The 20,952-nt window shown below is 41.3% G+C and overlaps 1 protein-coding gene across 1 annotated transcript in view; it reads right to left on the bottom strand.

Moving 5' to 3' along the window:
- The window catches only part of bicd1a (bicaudal D homolog 1a), a gene marked incomplete at both ends in the record, with an annotated part of 82,032 nt that extends 65,064 nt beyond the window's left edge, over positions 1-16,968 (bottom strand). The window contains 1 exon segment of the mRNA XM_084059617.1: positions 16,732-16,968. Coding sequence (XP_083915743.1) covers positions 16,732-16,968 — 237 coding nt within the window.
- Between the last annotated feature and the right edge of the window lie 3,984 nt (positions 16,969-20,952).

The following is a 20,952-nucleotide window of genomic DNA, read 5'->3' on the forward strand; positions in this document are numbered from 1 at the left end:
GTACACCCTTCGCTGTACTGTGATTGGCTCATAATAGCACACCCCTCTACATTAGTACACCCCTAGCTGTACTGTGATTGGCTGACTCTATTGGCTGACTCTATTCAGCACTGTGATTGGCTAGCGAGACACATGATGAAATTAATAACCTATAAATAGGACTATGCACTTAAAAAAACACTTTTTTTTAAGTGAGCTTCCATCACTGTGATGACCACACCGCTCACTTCACACTGGGTGTGATTTTTAAATCACAGAACGAACTTGCACCTGTTTATGATCTACCCATAATCTTAGATCAGCAGACAAACTTTTACTTGACGGCCCCCAGGACAAGGCTTGTAACGGAAGCCGATAGGGCATTCACTGCTCCATTTTTGTGGAAAAGACTTCCACTGGAAGTACGGGGACCTCCAGGGGTCCTTGTGGGGGTTCCAGGGGGTCCCCAGCTAAAGTAGTTAATATAGCATCACAGTCATTTTAACCACTTTATCCATATATATGTTAGCTATTTTTGAATTTCTTTCAAAAATATCGAAATTGTTTGGAAGATTTTGAATTATTTGTGATTTTTTTTAACACATATGTTCTCTGCAAGGGGGTTCCTGGCACAAAACATTTTCAGATGGGGGTTCGCGGCCAAATATACATCAATAGGCTCTATGCACAGCAGACATTTTGGAGAAAAATTGGGCCTCTTCTTAGTTCCTTCACAGGTGTTACCAATGATACTAATGACGGCTCTGTTCCATTCTGGTCAAACAGAGTCAGGGTGCTGTTATTGTGTGGTCCAGGGACCCTCATGGTTCCTTGAGAGGGTGTAACTCTGAGAGTGTACAAATGGAACCAAATGGACCCTCCCGGGTCCATTTGGTTCCATTTCTACACTCTCAGAGTTATGGGGGTCCTTGAAATGAAAAGGTTTGAGAACCACTGTGCTAGAGCCCTCATTAGTGTCATTGGTGACACCTGTGAAGGAAGTAAGGAAGGGGCCCAATTTCTGTCCAATATGGCTGCTGTGCATAGAGCCTATTTGGGTGTCCTTGGCACAAACAAAATTGAGAGCCATTGAACTAGAGAACTCCTGACAGGAGAGTGTCCACGCCAGGCCTCCAGGCTGCATGGTGAACCCCCGTCCTCACTGCCAGACACCATTCTGTTGCTCCACTGGGACAAGATGTAATCTGCCGTTCCACTTGGTTAAATAGCAAAGTCTTTAGACAAAAACATTTGTCGACACAGTGGAAATACTGGCGATCGCTTTGCTGAAAGGAGTCCAAGAGTAGTGAGTGTGTAGTCTCCTCTAAACCACTTAAAACTCTATATACTTACTAGGTGACAGGTCCCCCCCAAGGCTCTGATCTACAAGCTCAGAACATGTTGCGTTGCTGCCCCTTTGTGACCTTGTAGATCAGCTATTTTAGCTTAAAGGAGTAGTTCACCCCAAAAAATATTATTTTCTATCAGTTACACACGCCATGAAGCCTTGAATTCATGGGGATTTTTGGGCATTCCTGAGCCAATAATTTGATGGCCGGGACATAGGTCAATAGGAGACTCCACCGGTCATCAAATTATTCGCTCAGGAATGCGACAATAACTAAAAAATCTCCATGATTTTCAAGGCTTCATGGCGTGTGTAATTGATAGATAATACGATTTTTTTTTTGGGTTAACTACTCCTTTAACGTTTGCCCCAGAATAGGAATTCACTCTGGTGCTTTAAGATCCCCTCTAAACCCACAGGTATTTGGTCACTAGCAACTACACCAGTAGCTTTTATAATCATTTTTAGGGTTCCCGGTTCAATCCCCAGCTCCCCGATGAGCAGGTTGGTGTCGTATGTGTGTCAATGTAAAACGCTCTGGATAAAGGCGCTATACTGTATAAATGCACCATTTTAGCTTATCTCGTTTTTCTCATTCTTTATTTTATTTTTGATATGATTCTTTGGGTATCTTGTTTTGATTTGACAAATAAACCCTCTTGATTCCTTGATTCCTTGACATCATTCGTGACATTTACACCAGAGCACTGGAGGATAGAGTTAATTAACCCATTGAATCCAGGAACGCATCTCTGTCATTTTAGATTTTTGTTGGCTATTAACCCATTAAGACCTGAGGCGATTCTTTTAAAAAATCGAAATCATAACAGTTTTTGAAAAAAAAAAAGAAAAGAAAAATGTTTTCAAGATTTTTCAAAAATAGCAGATCTACAAGCTCATAGCGCGGCACTCGGTGCCGCGCTATGAGCTTGTATATCTGCTATTTTTGAATAGCCAAAGACATCTAAAGTGACACAGATGCGTTCCAGGTATCAATGGGTTAAAACATTTGCAGATCTGCTATTTTTTTTAAATCGTGAACATTGTGCAAATCTTAATATTTTTTTAAGCAAACATTTGTAAAACATTTTGTTCCAGGGACCCCCAGAAGCAAAGATTTGAGTTACAAATGCTTGCTTTAAAAATATATAAATATTCAAAGATTTTCCTGAATAAAAAAAAAAATAGCAGATCTACAAGCTCATAGCGCGGCACTCGGTGCCGCGCTATGAGCTTGTATATCTGCTATTTTTGAATAGCCAAAGAAATCTGACAATGACAGAGATGCGTTCCCGCACTGAGCGGGTTAAATGGGTTAATTTAATACCCCGTCTCGTCGTGTTCATCCTTTAACAAGAGGGACTTGACAGAGAGACACATTGACCCGATTCTGTGTCAGTCAGTATTGTAAGCCCTTGTAGTACATGAATGTGTGTGTGTGTGTGCGTGTGCGTGCGTGCGTGCGTGCGTGCGTGTGTGTGCGTGTGTGTGTGTGTGTGTGTGTGTTGTTCATTCATGTGTGCATGAGATCAAAGGCACGCTCCTCACAAGGTCGTTACTGAATGCAAAGGCCTCTGGCGGTCCAGACAGCATCCCTCCCTGCCCGCCCGCCCGCCTCCGCTCTGCCATGTAGACAACAGAGACCGCTTGAGACTAAATTGACACAATCTGTCTAGAGATGTACAGCGATTCCCAACCTGAGGGCCGGGGCCCCACTGGTGGGCCGCAAGGGTATTGCAAAATGGGTCCCCTAATCATTGGTAAAAAAACACAAAGATTTGAATGATAATATAACATTGAAGGCAGACTAGGTAGCTTTTCAGATCTGTGCGTGTACACACTCTCCCCCCCCCCCCACCCCTCCCCTCTCTGACAGGTATCAGAGTGATTGCTGTCTTTGATTAATCTAATCATTGATTAGAAAGAGCACTAACGAGTTGGACACTTTTATGGCCCAATCAATCAACTCAGTGCACAACCGCTTTGAAGTTCAAAGGGATCAATTAAGAGCTCCGGCCGAGCCCCATTTTTTGTTTGCTAAATTTAGGCATAAAGTTACCTAGTCTGCCTTTAATATTTAAAACATTTTATGTACCGGTAAAAATGTTTTAAAAACAACATTTTCTTTAAAACCTTGAAATAAAAATAAGAAAGTGTTTGTTGTGATACCGACAATACCGATACCGAGCTTAAAGTAGCCTATACCATGTTAGCTCCATTGACCCAAGCCAGAACACAATCGATTGATTGATCACTAAAATAAACAGGCTCTGAAAATGCCCACCCGTCTGACCACTTAACACGGCAGCTGCATGGCTGCGGGTTAAGAGGTCAGACGTGATATATTGGTATATTGGTCTAGAAACATCCGCCACACAGCTGCTGACTGGATGCTCAATCACAGCAATGACTGTGATGTGTCACTAGGGCTGTCACCATCATGGCATTTTAGTTGACGAGTCATTGTCATAGAACTGTGTTTTGGGCATTGATACATTGGCGTTTCTGTTTGGGCTTAGGAAACACAAATTGCACAGGGCTGATAGGACAAATGACTTACATATTGTTGTTGTCGGGCAGAAACCTCTTCCAAATTTGAACTTGTTATGTTTTTTTCCGCAGATTAATGCGCTACTTCGTCGCACAACAGTAGTGAAAATAGCGGCTCTACAAGCTCACAACGGCTCGCGACGCTAGGCGCTGTGAGCTTGTAGATCGGCTATTTTCACTATTTTAAATCATTTAAAAAAATAAAATAAAAAAAGGAACGGTTTTGGACATACAAGGTTTCCACCCGACAGCAACGATATACAAAGATATGACTGACAATGAGCGGTAACCAATAATCAAAAGAAATAACATTCTATGGCCAAAACAGGCCATGTATACTTTCAAGCTCTTTCATGAATAGGCCGATTTTTTTTTAAGCTTAGACTTTTTACATTTCTTGCCCTAAATAGCCAAAATAGTGAGGCCAGGTTGAAAGTGTTTAAAAGAGCCTGGACAATGACATGAAGGTAATAGTTCACCCCAAAAACATATTTAGTTTCTATCAATTACACCTCATGAAGCCTTGAATTCATGGATTTTGTTTCTGTTTTTGACGCATTCCTTATGACCGGGTGTATTTCCGGTAGGAGACACAAAGAGACTCCTTTGAGTCTCCTACCGGATGCATTAGCATTTTTCCGCCAGTAATCAAATTATTGGCTTAGGAATGCGACAAAAACATCTCCAATTCTCCATGAATTCAATGCTTCATGGGGTGTGTAATTGATAGAAAATAAGTAATTCTTTGGGTGAACTAGTCCTTTAAAAAATAATTATAAAATAATTGTGATTATCTCAAATAATTGACTTTTTTAATTGACAATTATTAGGCGACTAAAAACATTCACAACCTGAACATGGAAAAGCAACAGGATTGAGAATAAATAAAGCTTCAAAGAAGAACGACAATAGAGTGACGTTTGCAGACGTAGTTTCCCAAATCAGGTTGCGGTGCCGAGAAGCCGTGGTGTGAAGTAACTAAGTACATTTACTACTAAGTACTGTGCTTAAGTGCAATTTTGTGGTATTTTGACTTTAGTGGAGTATTTCCAATTTTCACTACTTTTACTTCTACTCCACTACATCTCAGAGGAAAATGTTGTACTTTTACTCCACCACCAATTATTTGAAAACTTTAGTTACTAGTTACTTTGCAGATATTTTATACATAGGCTATTTTCAAACATTTTAATTAGTACTTTTACTTTTGGTACTTTAAGTATATTTTGATACCAATACTTTTGTACCTAAGTAACATTTTGAACAAAGGCCTATTACTTGTAACAGAGTATTTTTATATTGTGGTATTGCTAAGATTACTCAAATAAAATATCGGAGTATTCTTCCACCACTGCCGAGAAGACAAAGCATTTTTTCGCTGTGTCTTCAGAGTTTGTAGCAGACACAGCTGAAGCAGACCACCAATCAATACAGGAGCCCGCAGGAGCGAACAGGAGGCCCTCCTGTTCCGTCCAGACACTAACTATATCACTGCAGCAAAAAGACAGGGGAGAAAAAAGCTTTCTGAAAAATATGATCCACCCTGCACCGGCAAGGGTGGGAGTCTCTCGGTATCTGAATCTGTCTCTGTCTCTTAGTAACAGAACAGCTTTATTGTGCGAGTCGCCCAGAGGTGGAAAATGGAAAATAAAAACGTAAAAGTAAAGGCCTGGAAAGGGAGGAATCACTAACCTATCATGTCCACGTTAAAGGCTTATAATCTGTTATGTTCCCTCCCATCAACTCCCAGCTCCACTTTTATTCTACATACAGTGGCTGTTCCTCTGTTTGAATCAACACAACCATACTGCTGAAACAACATGGATGACACACACACACACACACACACACACACACACACAGGCATCACTCACAACGTTAAAAATCATAACAGCCACACCCAAACCACCTATGTTACAACCCCCACGCACGCGCACACACACACACACACTCTCACACACACACACACACACACGTATGCGCCTCCCCCTGTCATTTCCATAGTCACATCACCCGACCCCCCTTGTAAAACACCACAGGTCAGACAGGTCCTTATCTGTATGCTAATGCAGTCACGTACGGACACACAGAACACACACGGAACTCACACACACACGGAACTCACACACACACACACACACACACACACACACACACACACACACACACACACACACACACACACACACACACACACACACACACACACACACACACACACACACACACACACACACACACACACACACACACACACACACACCCCCCCCCCTACAGTATCATTCTTTAGTGTTACCAATGCAGCGTAATACATAAGAAATAGCAAAACAAAATGAATGCATACATCTTATTTCCAGTATCACTGTTACAGTAATAATCAATTGATACAATAACTGTTGATAATTGATCAATACATTAGCGAATAAATCATATTAAAATAATCTACATGTATCTTCATTTCACTGCACTGGAAACGGGTTCAGAATAGGGCTGGGCAATTAACCGAAAATATATTAAATTGATTGAACCAATAAAAACTTAATCTTTCCAATATAGGTAATCGAATATTGAGAAGCTGTTTTTACATATAGCCTACTGTATGTATCATCAATTCAACATGACAGAATTCCAATAGATTTCTAATAATCGACTAAATGGATTAGTCTGATTAACCACAGAACCCTGTATTACACTTCGTTGTACAATGGTGTGAGAATAGCCAATCTACAAGCTAACAACATGTTGCGATGCAACACGCACGCTGTACTGTAGATCTGCAGATTTCACTAAGGATTTTTCATTAATCATAATCGGGGCAAAAGTTTGAATTAATGGTGATATATTGATTTGAAGTCATAATATGGCACAGCCCTAGTTCAGTACAACACTAGCTGTGTGCTCAGTGGTATACTGTACACCTGCACAATGCAGAGCATATTATTTCCTCTCACGTCTCTCCGTCTCCGGGGAGAGAGTGTGCAGTGTGCGGGGTGGAGGGGGGTCCGGGGGATGGAAATAGACAATAATAATGTCTCTTTCCACCCCCTCCCCTCCCACCTTCAAGGTAATGGATTCAAGTCCCTCCTGATGTCAAGGAGCATGCAGGGAAGAGAGGAGGGAGTATGTGGGGGTGGTGTGGTAGTAGTAGTCAGGAGGATGGATAGATTTATGAGCATGTCTGGACTCTGGACATTCAACACAGTGCTGTTGTTGTCCCTGACAGCCAGGGGCGTGGTGAAGCAAGCAGTGGATTGAGCTCCACACAGCGTTGAGCTAAAAATAATAATAACGAAAGGGCCTTTCTGTGTGGAGTTTGCATGTTCTCCCTGTGTCTCCTAGGGTAGGTACCCTCACAAAAACATGCAGTAATCCTGGTCTCTGTACTGCCTCCCCCTGGCCAGCCGGGGCGCCTGATGGAGGGGAAGGGATAGGTTGGTTGGAATAACGTGTTCCTTCCACGCGCTACATCCAACCGGGGAAACTCCCCCCTGTCGGGTGATAAGAAGGCTTGTTAGCTCTCATGCATTGAAGGAGACATGAGCTCGGCTCTGAGCTCTCCCTAGGTTGACAGAGGGAGTGTAGTGCCCAGGATTACTTAGACAATTGGCCCTGGGTGAAAAAAATGGGGTTACAAAATCGTGGGATAAAAATAAATAAATAATAATAATAATAAAATAAACAAAAGTTGAGTTAAGCCTCATAGACTTTGTCATAGGACAAATTGCGACAAATTACCATTTTGGTTCTTCTAATTTCTTGCCTAATAATGACATGCCCAAAATAGAGATGCTAGGTTGAAAGTGGTTAGGTATGTACTGTATAGTTTTGTCTTTCATGTTGTTTTTGTTTTCTTTTGATTATTCTTCTTCTTTCCTGCCCCTGCACATCTTACTGCTCTAGTCCCCATAGATGAGAACCAGTGAAAAAGGAGGATGGGGTTCATGTGGCCTACTTCACTCTTTATCTCCCACAAGTCATTAGATCACTGCAGTACTTAAAGGAGTAATTCACCCAGAAAATTACTTATTTTCAATTACACACCCAATGAAGCCTTGAATTCATGGAGTTATTTTATTGTTTTTGTCGCATTCCTAAGCCATTCATTTGATGACCTGACAGAGTCTCCGGTAGAAGACTTGCAGAGTCTCCTACCGGAGACATTAGCATCTTTCCACCGGTCATCAATTATAAGAAATGTACTAAAATAAAACAACCCCCTCCCATTCCTAATATATTCAGCTCATGTTTTTTTTCCACGTTTTATGAATAATATTTTTTATTTGCTTAATTTCTTAGAAGAAAAAGCAGATACAGCATATCTAATTATACTGTATGCATATTGTATCAAATTAAAGCCTATTTAGATGATTAGACAGATGATACTCTTTGAGAAATAGTAACTTTGAACTAGGCTCTATAATTCCCTGTGAAGGAGAGGATGTGAATACTGTAGTCATCACCAGCCCACCAGGCTCGGCACCAGGTGGAAATGACCCCCCGCATGGAAAATGGCAAGGGGGCACATCATGTTTTAAATAGTAAAATAACATGTACATAAAACTTAATCTGAGTGGTCAGAATTTGCAACTGAGGGTGCCAGGCTCCCTCCGACACCCCTGCGGCGCCGGGCCTGCATCCCACACCAGAACCCTGACGACCAAGCACTTTGTGCGGTATGATATCTATATGATTTATGTTATGACTGGACTGATAGTCACAGTGAAACACTGTAGCATCTCAAGAGAGAAAAGCCCTTGCATCGTCATCAATCACCTCTCTCCTCCTCAGTGTTGTGTGTGTGCTATCCTTACCGACCAGTCCCTCTAGAATTAAGTGCTATTATTATTATAGACACCTATTTGTGGTATTCAATCCGGGGAACGCATCTGTGTCATTTTAAGATTCATTTGGCTATTTTTGGAAAAATCTTGGAAAATGTGTGCAAATCTTTGAAAATATATTTTTTAAAGCGAACATTTTGTAACTCAAATCTTCTGCTTCTGGGGATTCTACAAATGTCTTCTAAATCCTAACAGTTTTTAAAAAAAATGTATGTTGCTATAATATCAGTGGTGCTCAAACCTTTTCATGTCAAGGACCACCCAAAATTATATGTATTTGGCCGCGGACCCCCATCTCAAAATATGTTGTTCCAGGGACCCCCAGGAGCAAAGATTTGAGTAAAAAATGTTAGCTTTAAAAAAAAAACATATATATATATATTCAAAGATTTGCACAAATCTTCACGATTTTTCTAAAATAGCAGATCTACAAGCTCATAGCGCGGCACCGAGTGCCGCGCTATGAGCTTGTAGATCTGCTATTTTTGAATAGCCAACGAAATCTCAAAATGACACAGATGCGTTCCTGGTCTTAATGGGTTAATAGTATGCAACTGTTTTTCAAAAAACACTATAGTGTTTAGATACGTTGCTCGTCGTTGCACAAAATAGCATTTAGTAACAGCTCTTTCTCCTAAAGCCTCAATTTATATCAAGGTAACGACGCGTCGCATCATGATGCTAGCTAGCTTGGAGATGAGTTCTTGTTAGCGAGCAACACTGTTGTGGGGACCGAGAATAACTTGGGCATCAGGCAAGTCTTCCTCCCAGGAGCCATGCAGTGATGCGTGACCCGTTTCCTTTATCTCGTTTGTGTTTAGAGGACAGATGTCGCCTCCTCTCTGAATGACCAAATGCAATTTAACAAGTTACTTTAGGTGTTAGTATTAACAGTGTTCGATGGAGATCACGTTTGACACGTTTAAGTACATTTCTCAATCTAAGACCTCGAGTACAACAGTTCTGTGAGTGACCTGTTTGTTCCTAAGTCTATCCTTGACAGCTATACCTAACTCCAGACCGCTCATTGGAGTGGCAGCCTGTCACAAGGGACTACTAGACTATATCTACATGGACAGTTCATATTGACAATGTCTTATTAACCCTTTAAGACCTGAAGCCGATTAAACTTTTTCACGTCAAGGACCCCCAAAATGATATGTATTTGGCCGCGGACCCCCATCAAAATATTTTGTTCCAGGGACCCCCCAGAAGCAAAGATTTGAGTTAAAAATGTTTGCTATAAAAATATATATATTCAAAGATTTGCACACATTTTCACGATTTTTCAAAAATAGCAGATCTACAAGCTCGTAGCGCGGCACTCGGTGCCGCGCTATGAGCTTGTATATCTGCTATTTTTGAATAGCCCAAAGTGTAAAATAATGCTTTTTAGCCCAAATCTAAAAATGACACAGTTCCAGGTCTTAATGGGTTAAGTAATGCTGCTATTATTCATATCAAAGCCAATGATGTATGTTACACCAAATGTTTATGTTGCGGTGATATCCACATTTAAAAGCATTAAACGTGGTTGTGCATATTAGACATGATCAGTGGGAGCCTATCTACTCAACTTCAATGCCATTTATGTGTACATACTATACTGTCTGTCATAAGCCTTGTTGACCATACAAAACGTTATCAGCCAACTTGTAGGACTTTATGTAAGCCTCCCTGCTCTATGTACCTCTCTCTCTGTCCATGTGAGAACTCTCTGTCTGGAGGAGACAGCACTAACAAGCCTGACCCACCGAGTAATGGGCACTAAACCGTGCACGCATGCACACAAACACACACACACACGCACACGCACACACACACACACACACACACACACACACACACACACACACACACACACGTATTACGATACTTGTGAGGACATTAACATCTTGAGATAGCGGTTCTACGCCATTTTTGCCATTTTTGCCTTAACCCTAAAACTAAAGCACGCTGTAGATCTCAGAGTAGATCTCAGCCTGTAGATCTGCTATTTTTGGCGAATGACACCACTACATAACTAAGTATAAATCAGGCATAACTGCAACCTCTAAACGTAACCTCTAAATGACTAATCCTAACCCCGACCTGAATTGTAAACCTAATTAAAAACTAAAAAAAAAACAGTTTTAACCATGAAACAACCATTTCTCTTGTGAGGACCAGTAAAATTGTCCTCACAATGTCTATTTTCCCAAATTCTACTATACTTGTGGGGACATTTGACCTTCGCAAGTATAGTAGTACAGGTGCATGTACACACACACACACACACACTCACACTCACACTCACGCACGCACGCACGCACGCACGCACGCACGCACGCACGCACGCACGCACGCAGTTGCACACACACGTTGACTAAAAAATCTCCATTGTCATACTTTACAGGTCACAAGATGAACATGGTTTGGTTTCCTTAAGCTCCTACAGTTCCTAAAGTTCTGCGTCCATTTGACTCAATTCCATTTGGATGCATTCTCACAGTCTTTGAATTAAAGGCATACAGTAGTATGTAACTTTGCCCTGTGTTTTCTATACAGTACATAACAAAACAATATATATCATATATTTTATACCAGCAGTTATCAGCCACTCGAGTAGTGTGGTGGTGTTTACCGGCAGAAAGAAACACATTGCCCTCTCGCTGTATTTTGGTGTTTTCACTGTTTGTTTTGGTTGCGCAAAAACCTCCCTGCCTCTGGTGCAGAGGCTCATCTAGAGGTAGTCTCACCAACAATTTTCAAATGCTTGGTGAGGAGATGACACTGTTTATGTTGTAGTGAAAGGTGCCACGGTCTCTTTAATCTGATTCTCAAGACTGTGAGTTATTGAGAGCCGTGAAGAAAACAGCAGAAAACAGCAGGCATCCCCCCAGACAGCCCATTTAACCTCTAGCACCATCCTCCAGAGAGCTCATTTATTTCAGCTCCAGCTCCTGCCTGACCCATGCCATAGATGTTTGATGCCGATCCCGATTTTGGATAGCTCTAGTCTAGACCACCGATTACCAGTGTTTTGACTGATATTTTGTAATTTTCTAATCAATTTGAAAGGTTTTTATTTGATTAAAGTTTCTATTTGAGAACATTTAACTTACAAGTAAAGAGAAACAAATGTAACACAACTTAAACACGATTTATTGTGCTGCAAGCTTGTAGATCGGCTATTTTTTAGACATTTCACAAAAGACAGAAGTAAAATAACGGCCGATATATCGTCCAAACTGATATAAACTGTATGGGTCTGTCTCTGCCTCTACCGAGGCAGACGGAGGCAGCCAGGTGGGCAAACATCACAACACAAAGCATATGGATATTATGAGCACATGACACACAGAGAGGGAGGAATTCTCCCATCTCCCATGTTAGTCATCTAGATAAGTGTATCAGGCCAGGAATTGTATCATTTTAGGGTCAAGGCCACTTGGCCTTTGGCTTTGCACATTATTTGAGGGCACAAAGGCCAACTGCCAGAGCAACAAAGGCCATCAAATAGAACCATGATTTTAAGTCCACTGAAATAATCAATTTAATTTAAGTTATATATTTTTTCTAATACATAGCATAACTGTCAGTGCAATAAATAAATGAATGAATTCATGAATAAATAAGCAGCTTGTTTCACAACATAATGTATTGGTATTTACAAATTACCAATAGTCAGGGTGAGGTAAAAATTCAGAATCTCAACAAAAGACACAAAATAATTCCTGCCCTGCCTTTGTAACACGTGGGATTCAACCCCGGGTCTCATGGACGGGACACTAAAGCCGAACATCTTATCCACTAGCCTAAAGAGGATGTTCCCCCTTAGCCGAGGGAGATATATTAGGCTTTTTCCTTCAGGCAGATCCCACTCTGCCACACCTTCTCTAATCTGATTCATAATGCAGAAGAAATCTGTCAATAGAGAGTTAATAACAAATGTTCCTAACTTGATTTAACCCAGGGGTCTTCAGCGTTTCCAGCCCAAGGACCCCCTAGCTGAGAGAGAGATGAAGCAGGGACCCCCTCTATATTGTATACAATTGTGTTTTAGATTCAACTTTTTTTGTTTACGTTACGTTACGTTACGTTCTTTTTTTCCCCTCTACATCTATACCTCTTTGCCAAAAATAGCCGATCTACAAGCTCACCGCGAGGCGTTGTGAGCTTGTAGATCTGCTATTTTTGGCTAAAGTTCTCTTCAGAAAAGGCATGCTAGGGTTCAAGTGGTTAAGGTAAAAAAAAATAATCATATCACACAAAGATTTGGCGGACCCCCTGTGGTAACTCTGAGGACCCCCTAGGGGTCCCGGACCCCCTGTTGAAGACCCCTGATTTAACCCATTAAAACTAGGAAAGCATTTGAGTCGTTCTAAGCTTGTACATCTGCTATTTTTTTAACACTTTTGAAGCAGAATGATCCATTTCTGAGTAGAGTGATCAGGCAACAGACAGATACTGAGAGAGATTAGCATACAGAGCCTTCGCTCTAGCAGAGAATGACTCACACATCCTAACCTCTTTCAACCTGGCATGCCTATTTTGGACATGTCATTATGCGGAGAAGAGATTTGTTGTTATGTGGAGGGGAAAAAAGGAGCGGGCCAAGTACAAACCCCTGGGTTTAACCCGTTAAGACCGGGAACGCATCTCTGTAATTTTTAAGATTTATTTGGCTATTAAAAAATGGCAGATATACAAGCTTGTAGATCTGCCATTTTTGAAAAATCAAATCAAATCTTTGCTTCTGGTACGCGGCACTCGGTGCCGCGCTATGAGTTTGTATATCTGCTATTTTTGAATAGCCAAAGAAATCTAAAATGACACAGATGCGTTCCCGGTCTTAATGGGTTAATTGGTTAAGAACAACCCCACAGGCTGGCTGTCTAAGTGTCACACCCATGTGACATTCAGGAGATGTGGTTCAGGAATCTAGAATAGGTTTTAAATTTAACCAGCTCATCATTCCAAGGGGAAAACCTACAGCTGACGTTTTAGAGTATAAAATATTCACAGCTCTGTTCAGGAGCCACCATGCATCCATTAGCGTTCTTCCTATACGCCTCTATCTCCCTCTGTCCTTGTCTCTTTTTGTTTTCGCATTCTCTCTCTCAGACACAGCGTGGCTCAGCAAAGAATCCATACTGTAAGTACCAGATATCAGATTAGTCTCTGATGCCCAAATACTAGGTCATTACTTATACTAGGTCATTACTTAGTAATGACCTAGTCTTTTTTTCCCCCACATATAATAGAACGGCTTGCTGCACACAGCGCAGGAAATGTCTGAATCAGCGATAACGTTGGAGCATTTAAGCAGAGGAATGGAAAGGATGCTGGAAGACACAGGGAGGGGGCAGAGGTTGCAGTCGTGCATGCATAATGCAAAGTGGCGTCAGATTACGACCGCAACAGGCCAAAAACGTCATGCTATCGTGATTTTCTTAATATGTCCAGTATACATGCCCAATGGTGCCTAACTCATCAACAGTACAGTACAGTACAGTACAGTACAGTACAGTACAGTACACATGGCTAATTAATTGATTGATGATTAAGGTCCAGTGACCTTAATGCACCGTTAGTCAGCAGGGACGGACAAAAGCAACTTGGAAAGTGCTTTGGAAAATCTGATTAACGAGAATAATTCTTCAACCTATTGTATTTTAATTGGCAGGATTGCTTTTATATGCAAGAGATGACACTGTTTAAATCTGAACAATTTGATATTGCCTCCATAACCGCTCCCTTCCTACATTCTTCCCTCCACACACACGCACGCGCACACACACACACACACACACACACACACACACACACACACACACACACACACACACACACACACAAACACACAAACACACACACACACACACACACACACACACACACACACACGCACACGCACACGCGCCCAGGCAGGTAGACAGACACGTAGAGAGACAGACAGACAGACAGTCTCCAGCATCTTTTCCATCTCAATAAACGACCATGAGCTTTGGGCGCAGTCAGCATCTGGCCCTCTTAATGTACGTACATGCAGCACTGACTCCATGTATATTATATCATAAGATCCATTATTCAGGACGGCCCATATGAAGGCTTACGCACACACACACACACACACACACACACACACACACACACACACACACACACACACACACACACACACACACGATCCACACACAGTGGAGCGTTCCTGCTGCTTTCCAAAAGATGTGTACCGTATATACACATCATGAATGACACAGCATCTGCTGAGAAAATGCTGCCACGTACTGTATGTACATTATGACAATATAAACAGGGTTGAAAGGGAATGGCACCTCCCTAGATATAATTATGAAAATGACATAATTCTTTAGAACATTCTTGATCATTCACTTGCTTCATCTCTACTTAACAAATCAAAAGGGTGTGTGAGTGTGTGTGTGTGTGTGTGTGTGTGTGTGTGTGTGTGTGTGTGTGTGTGTGTGTGTGTGTGTGTGTGTGCGTGCGTGCGTGTTGAGCTATCGAAAGCAGGGTTCCAAACAACAGATCCTAGACAAGCTGTGCATTCACCTCACAGGTTGCTGGAGAACATACATGAATCAATACGCAACTGAGACACAACAACACACCACACAACACACAGCCCTGTAAACCTCCAGAGTAGGTTCTGGCTGGGTGAATATGACTTCAAATCAATGGAGGAATGAATACAGTAATAAGCTAAACTTGACAGTGTGGACACTGTGCTGTTGCGAGGTTGTGCTGCATTATTTGATCCGCCAACATTCAACAGAGTATATTGTTGCTGTCGGGCAGAAACCTCTTATCTCCATGTTTTAACTTTTGTGTTTTTTTCATAAATTAATGCCCAACTTGATCATACTACAGTGTCACACTAAAGCACCAAAAATAGCAGATCTACAAGCTTGAAACGCTGCGCGGAGCGACGCATTTCGAGCTCCTCGATCTGCTATTTTTGATATGTTTTCATTTGGAACCTGAAAATGAACAGTTTTGGACATATGGGGTTTCCACCCGCCAGAGGCAATAATTAATTATCCATAAGCTATCATAATGATACCGTGATATGAGACTAGATGATATCGACTGGGATTTTGGATATCATATAGGCTATCATATTACTTTTCAAAAACTGTCATGGTGTGGTGTGAGTTTGCAGATTAGCTATTTTGGAAAACTTTAAAAGAACATTTATATTATCGTCACAATTCAATATTATTAGATTCAAGATTCAAGAGATTTGTTGTCACAAGGATGTACGAGTACATGCACTGTGAAAAGCTATGGTTGGGGTACTCCATAATACACAATAAAATAATATATAAATAACGATATTAAACTTATTAACAGCCCTAAAGCCATTTCTAAAATGTTTCTATTATCATAACAATATCAATATTGTAATATTTTATTGTGTCCATATGGCCCATCCCTCCTTTGAGAGACACAAAGCAACAGCATTATCTGTCTCTGACACACACTTATAGACAGTCAGTCAATGAGGACATCAATACTGACAAAGTGAACACAGCCTTGCAGTAGGACAGAAGGTATGTCAGTGGGTGAAGTGGTCACAACAGCACAGACAGTTACCCCCACACAATCACACACAGCTGTGCAGATCATTAGAATATTAATGTCATTACCAGCTGTAAGTTCACATTTTAAATAGGGATGGGTCAAAATAATCGAATATAAGAAAATGAATAAAAATGAATATTAAAAAAATATTGATATTATTTTTTAATTGTATTTTATTTATTTATTTTACCAAAAAATAATCTGTTGCAAAGGCTATATTGTCATCCAAACCCTGCCAATAGTAACTACATTTTAGAAAATACCTATGGGTGTACTTTTTTTTTCTGTTTTGTGTTTACAGGAAGTAAACAAAAAATGTAGGGACTTTTTATATTAAAAATATACACTTTTTGTTTTGTTACACATCCCTAATTTGAAAGGTGCGCCAACAACAACAACAACTGCCGTGATGAATGAACACCTCACCTCTTGTAACTGTTCCAACTCCCTCCTCAGGGTCTCCTGCTCCGCCTCCAGGTCCTGGTACTGCTGCTTCAGGCTCTGGTTCTCCTCCAGGACCACCAGACCGCACTCCGCCGCGCGGATCTTCTCCCGGTTGGCCTCCGCCAGCTCCTGGGTGAGCCGCTCCACCTCGGCCCGGTGGTACTGGTGGTCCACGGTGGTCTCCCCGCCGCATGATCCTCCTCCTCCATCCGCAGCCATCATCTCTGCTGCCCCTCTGTTGTGCCTTCTCCTCTCCGCCGTCTGTCTGCGGTACCTCCAGCAGCAGGCGTTGCCAGGTTGTGAGAGAGAAACAAGCAAACAAACGGGTCTATGAAAACGGATACAGGATAGGTGGGCACTATAGGGACATTGGGCACCTCAATGTACAATAGGCTCTATGCATAGCAGCCATATTGGAAAGAAATTCGGCCTCTTCTTACTTCCTTCACAGGTGTTACCAATGATACTAATGAAGGCTCTGTTCCATTCTGGTCAGGGTGCTGATATTGTGCATGTTAGCTCACTAGAAACACTCCATTTTGGTTCCCAAATGGCCCCTTATGGTGGGTGTGTAACTCTGAGAGTGTACAAATGGAACCAAATGGACCCTTCCATTTGGTTCCATTTGTACACTCTCAGAGTTATGGGGGTCCTTGAAAATAGGACAACCACTATGCCACACTAAATGGAACTGAGCCTTAGTATTATTGGTAACACCTGTAAAGGAAGAAAGGAAGGGGCCCAATTCATTCCCAATATGGCTGCTGTGCATAGAGCCTATTGGCTATTTTGTCCAAAATGTAAAAAAAAAAAAAAAAAAAAACATAGTAAAAACGTACCCTCCCCCTCATTATCATAACACAACAGGTGTGGGCATGAGGAGGAGGAGGGACTAGGACAGGTGGGTGGTGCTTAGGTGGTGGAGGAGGTGCTAAGGTGAGAACCAGGTATACTTAATGAACTGGAGGCGTGTCCACATAAAAACATAATTTTAACATCTTTTTGAAAAAAATCTTCCTCCTAGTATAACCATAATACCTGATGATTATGTTTTAGGGGGGGGGGGGGGGGGAAATCACTGAAAATCACGGCACCCCGTCTTTAATTTTATCCTTCATCTTCTTGTTTATGCCCCACAATGACTGGAGGTGTTGTAGCAATGTGCAGCAATTGTAGAAATATTAGAAATATTAGACCTTAGTTGTCGAATGTTTAAGCATGTTTACTTTACCTTTTTTTTTTTTTTTTACATTTTGTACAAAATAGCCAATTTTACATCAAGGTGCCCAGATGTCCATAGTGCCCAGCCCACCTATCCTATACCGTGAAGACAAGCCAAAAAGCAGCAGTTATATACAAACCTATATGCAGCGGCAATTTTGGTCTATTGAATTAGATCTGCTAATTTCCCCCCAAATATACATCTTCACCACAAATCTTGTATTTGGGTCCCTGGCATAACGGGGAGGGGGGTGTCTGCAGACAAATACATATTAATGTGGGTGTCCCTAACATGAAAATGTTTGAGAAACACTGGTTTGAATTAGGAAACAAGCCACAAAAAAACGCGACCCAAAACTACCAATATTTACAAGCAACTTTACAGAAAAACAAGCCCAAAGTCGCTTATAATAAGCGGACATGGCAACGCTGTCCTCCAGTCTCTGGCTGCAGAGAGATGCTGCTGAATCCGCCCCTCGCTCAGTGGACGCAATGAACAACAACAAAGAGCTATAATAACTGCCGCAACAACTAATACAAACATGTGTTGGTATGAAAATGGTCATTAAAGGCACATGGAAGATATCTGCAGTCAGATAACTTTGGGTCAGTGAGTGTGTGTGCTCTCTTCCTCATCATGTGTGTGTGTCAGCAAAACACAACCCCACAGTCACATCACTTTCTGCTTATTCATGGGGGCGACGACGCCCCCTGCCGCTCGACATGAGGCAGTTCAACTTCAGCAGCTCATGTATGCGCATTAGCTCAGAACCTGCCTGCATGTGAACAGGTGGAAACTAAGTAACTGTACATTTACTGTACTTAAAGGCAGTGGTGGAAAGTAACTAGGTACATTTACTCAAGCACTGTACTTAAGTACAATTCTGAGTTATTTGTACTTTACTTGAGTATTTCCAATTTCCAATACCTTTACTTCTACTCCACTACATCTCAGAGGCAAATATTGTACTTTTACTCCACTACATTTACTTGAAAACTTAAATTACTAGTTACTTTTCAGATATAAATTATGATATAATGAAACATACATTAACCACTTGACGAGTTTGCAGTAAAAAAAAACAAACAACTATAATAATTAAATGTGGTAGAATTATGAACCTGTCACATTCTGATGTGGAGAACACAAATGCAGGACAGCAAGGCAGGTAGTGTTCAAAACCCTTGATTGGGTGTTTTAATACAGGTGAACAGAGAAGACATCACAATATTAACATGATGTAACACTAAACAATGGCCTGACTGGGGGAACAAGAATATCCCTCCAACAGTCAAACCAGCCAGCGCATCAAACTAATTGATTACGAGGACCTAAATGCAGGACGGCAAGGGAGGTAGAGTTAAAAAACCCATGGTTGGGTATTTTAATACAGGTGTTTAAACAGAAGTCAGTCACAAACTAACATGATTCAATATTGAACAATGACCACAAGGAAACAAGACTAATATACACATGACGGCTGATTACAAATTAGATACATCTGGGGGAAGACATGAACATAGAACTATGAAAACTAGAACATGAACATAACACAGAAATACAAGATGACTGTGAAAGGAACGGTGTTCACTCTCCATTCCGACATCTCACCACTCCGACTAGTGGCTTCCGCGTGCGGTAGGGTTAGGGTTAAAGGTCCTTACACACCGGGCGACACCGGCGAAAATAGTGAATATACGCAAAATTCGGACTCGTTCCGAATAATTAAAAGACGCTTTTTCGCTTCGCTTTTTCGCTTTTTCGCTCCATGTACGGAGCCATTGACTTTATAAGGTTTTAAAAAAAAACGCATTATTCGCACGAACAAATCGCCCCGGTGTGTAACAACCTTTAGGGTTAGGTATAGGGTTCGTCAACGTCGGAAAGGCGACATGTCGGAAAGGAGAAATGCACCCGAAAGGAACCATGCATACAGCACTTTGACACACCCATGACAATATGGACTGTGTTCTAAACACAGGTAAAACAAGATAAGACTGGGGTGAAAAGTTTAACCACACACATGATGAATGTAGGCTATGTACAGTACATAGTACAGCATTTACAATTTTTCTTATTCTTGCTATATTCTTTATTATTTCTTATTATGTTATTGTTATCGCTTCTACAATGTTGAGGGGGGATTTGTTTTATTTTACTCTATACTCCTATATAAGATGTAACAAACTCTTGAAACAAGCACAGATAACATATCTACCTATCCATCGCCGTACAAGTCAAGTCAGTGGTGGAAAGTAGCCTAACTAAGTTAATATACCCAAGTAATGTTCTTAAATACAATTTAAGGTATTTTACTTTACTTGAGTATTTCCATTGTTCAATGCTTTATACTTTTCACTTACCAATTTAGTCATTATGCCAATTAATTCCTCCCACTGCTTGCCACTACTGTTCCTACTATCCTACTGGCTCACCTGCCAATGAGGAGCCCCCACCGGGAGGACATAGCTCCTCCGTCCTACTCTTCCCATTCAACATTCCCCGCTGACAGGCTCCACCCCAGCCTGTAGGAGTACGAACAGCGACAAAGGTCACCCTCCCCGCCCGGGCCTTAAAAATATATTTTTAAAAGTATTTCTACATTGTGGTATTGCTACTTTAATTTAAGTAAAAAAAATGGGAGTACTTCTTCCACCACTGCATGTATGTAAGATGGGTTTGTCTTTGAACTAGGACAGTGGTTCTCAAAGTGGGGTCCAGGGACCCTCAGGGTTCCTTGACGGTGTTCCAAATGACTGTAACACTGAGAGTTATGGGGGTCCTTGAAATTGAAAAAGTCTGAGAACCACTGAACTAGGGCAATTGACTGTCTGGTTCCATTTTGTCTTTGAACTAGGACTAACTGGTTCCCTTTTGTCTTTTAATTAGGACTATTGTCTGGTTCCATTTTGTCTCTGAACTAGGACTATTGACTGGTTCCCTTTTGTCTTTGACTATTAACTGGTTCCATTTTGTCTCTG

Source organism: Gymnoscopelus microlampas (assembly GCF_963454915.1).
Source record: "Gymnoscopelus microlampas genome assembly, chromosome: 6".
Lineage (NCBI taxonomy): Eukaryota > Metazoa > Chordata > Actinopteri > Myctophiformes > Myctophidae > Gymnoscopelus > Gymnoscopelus microlampas.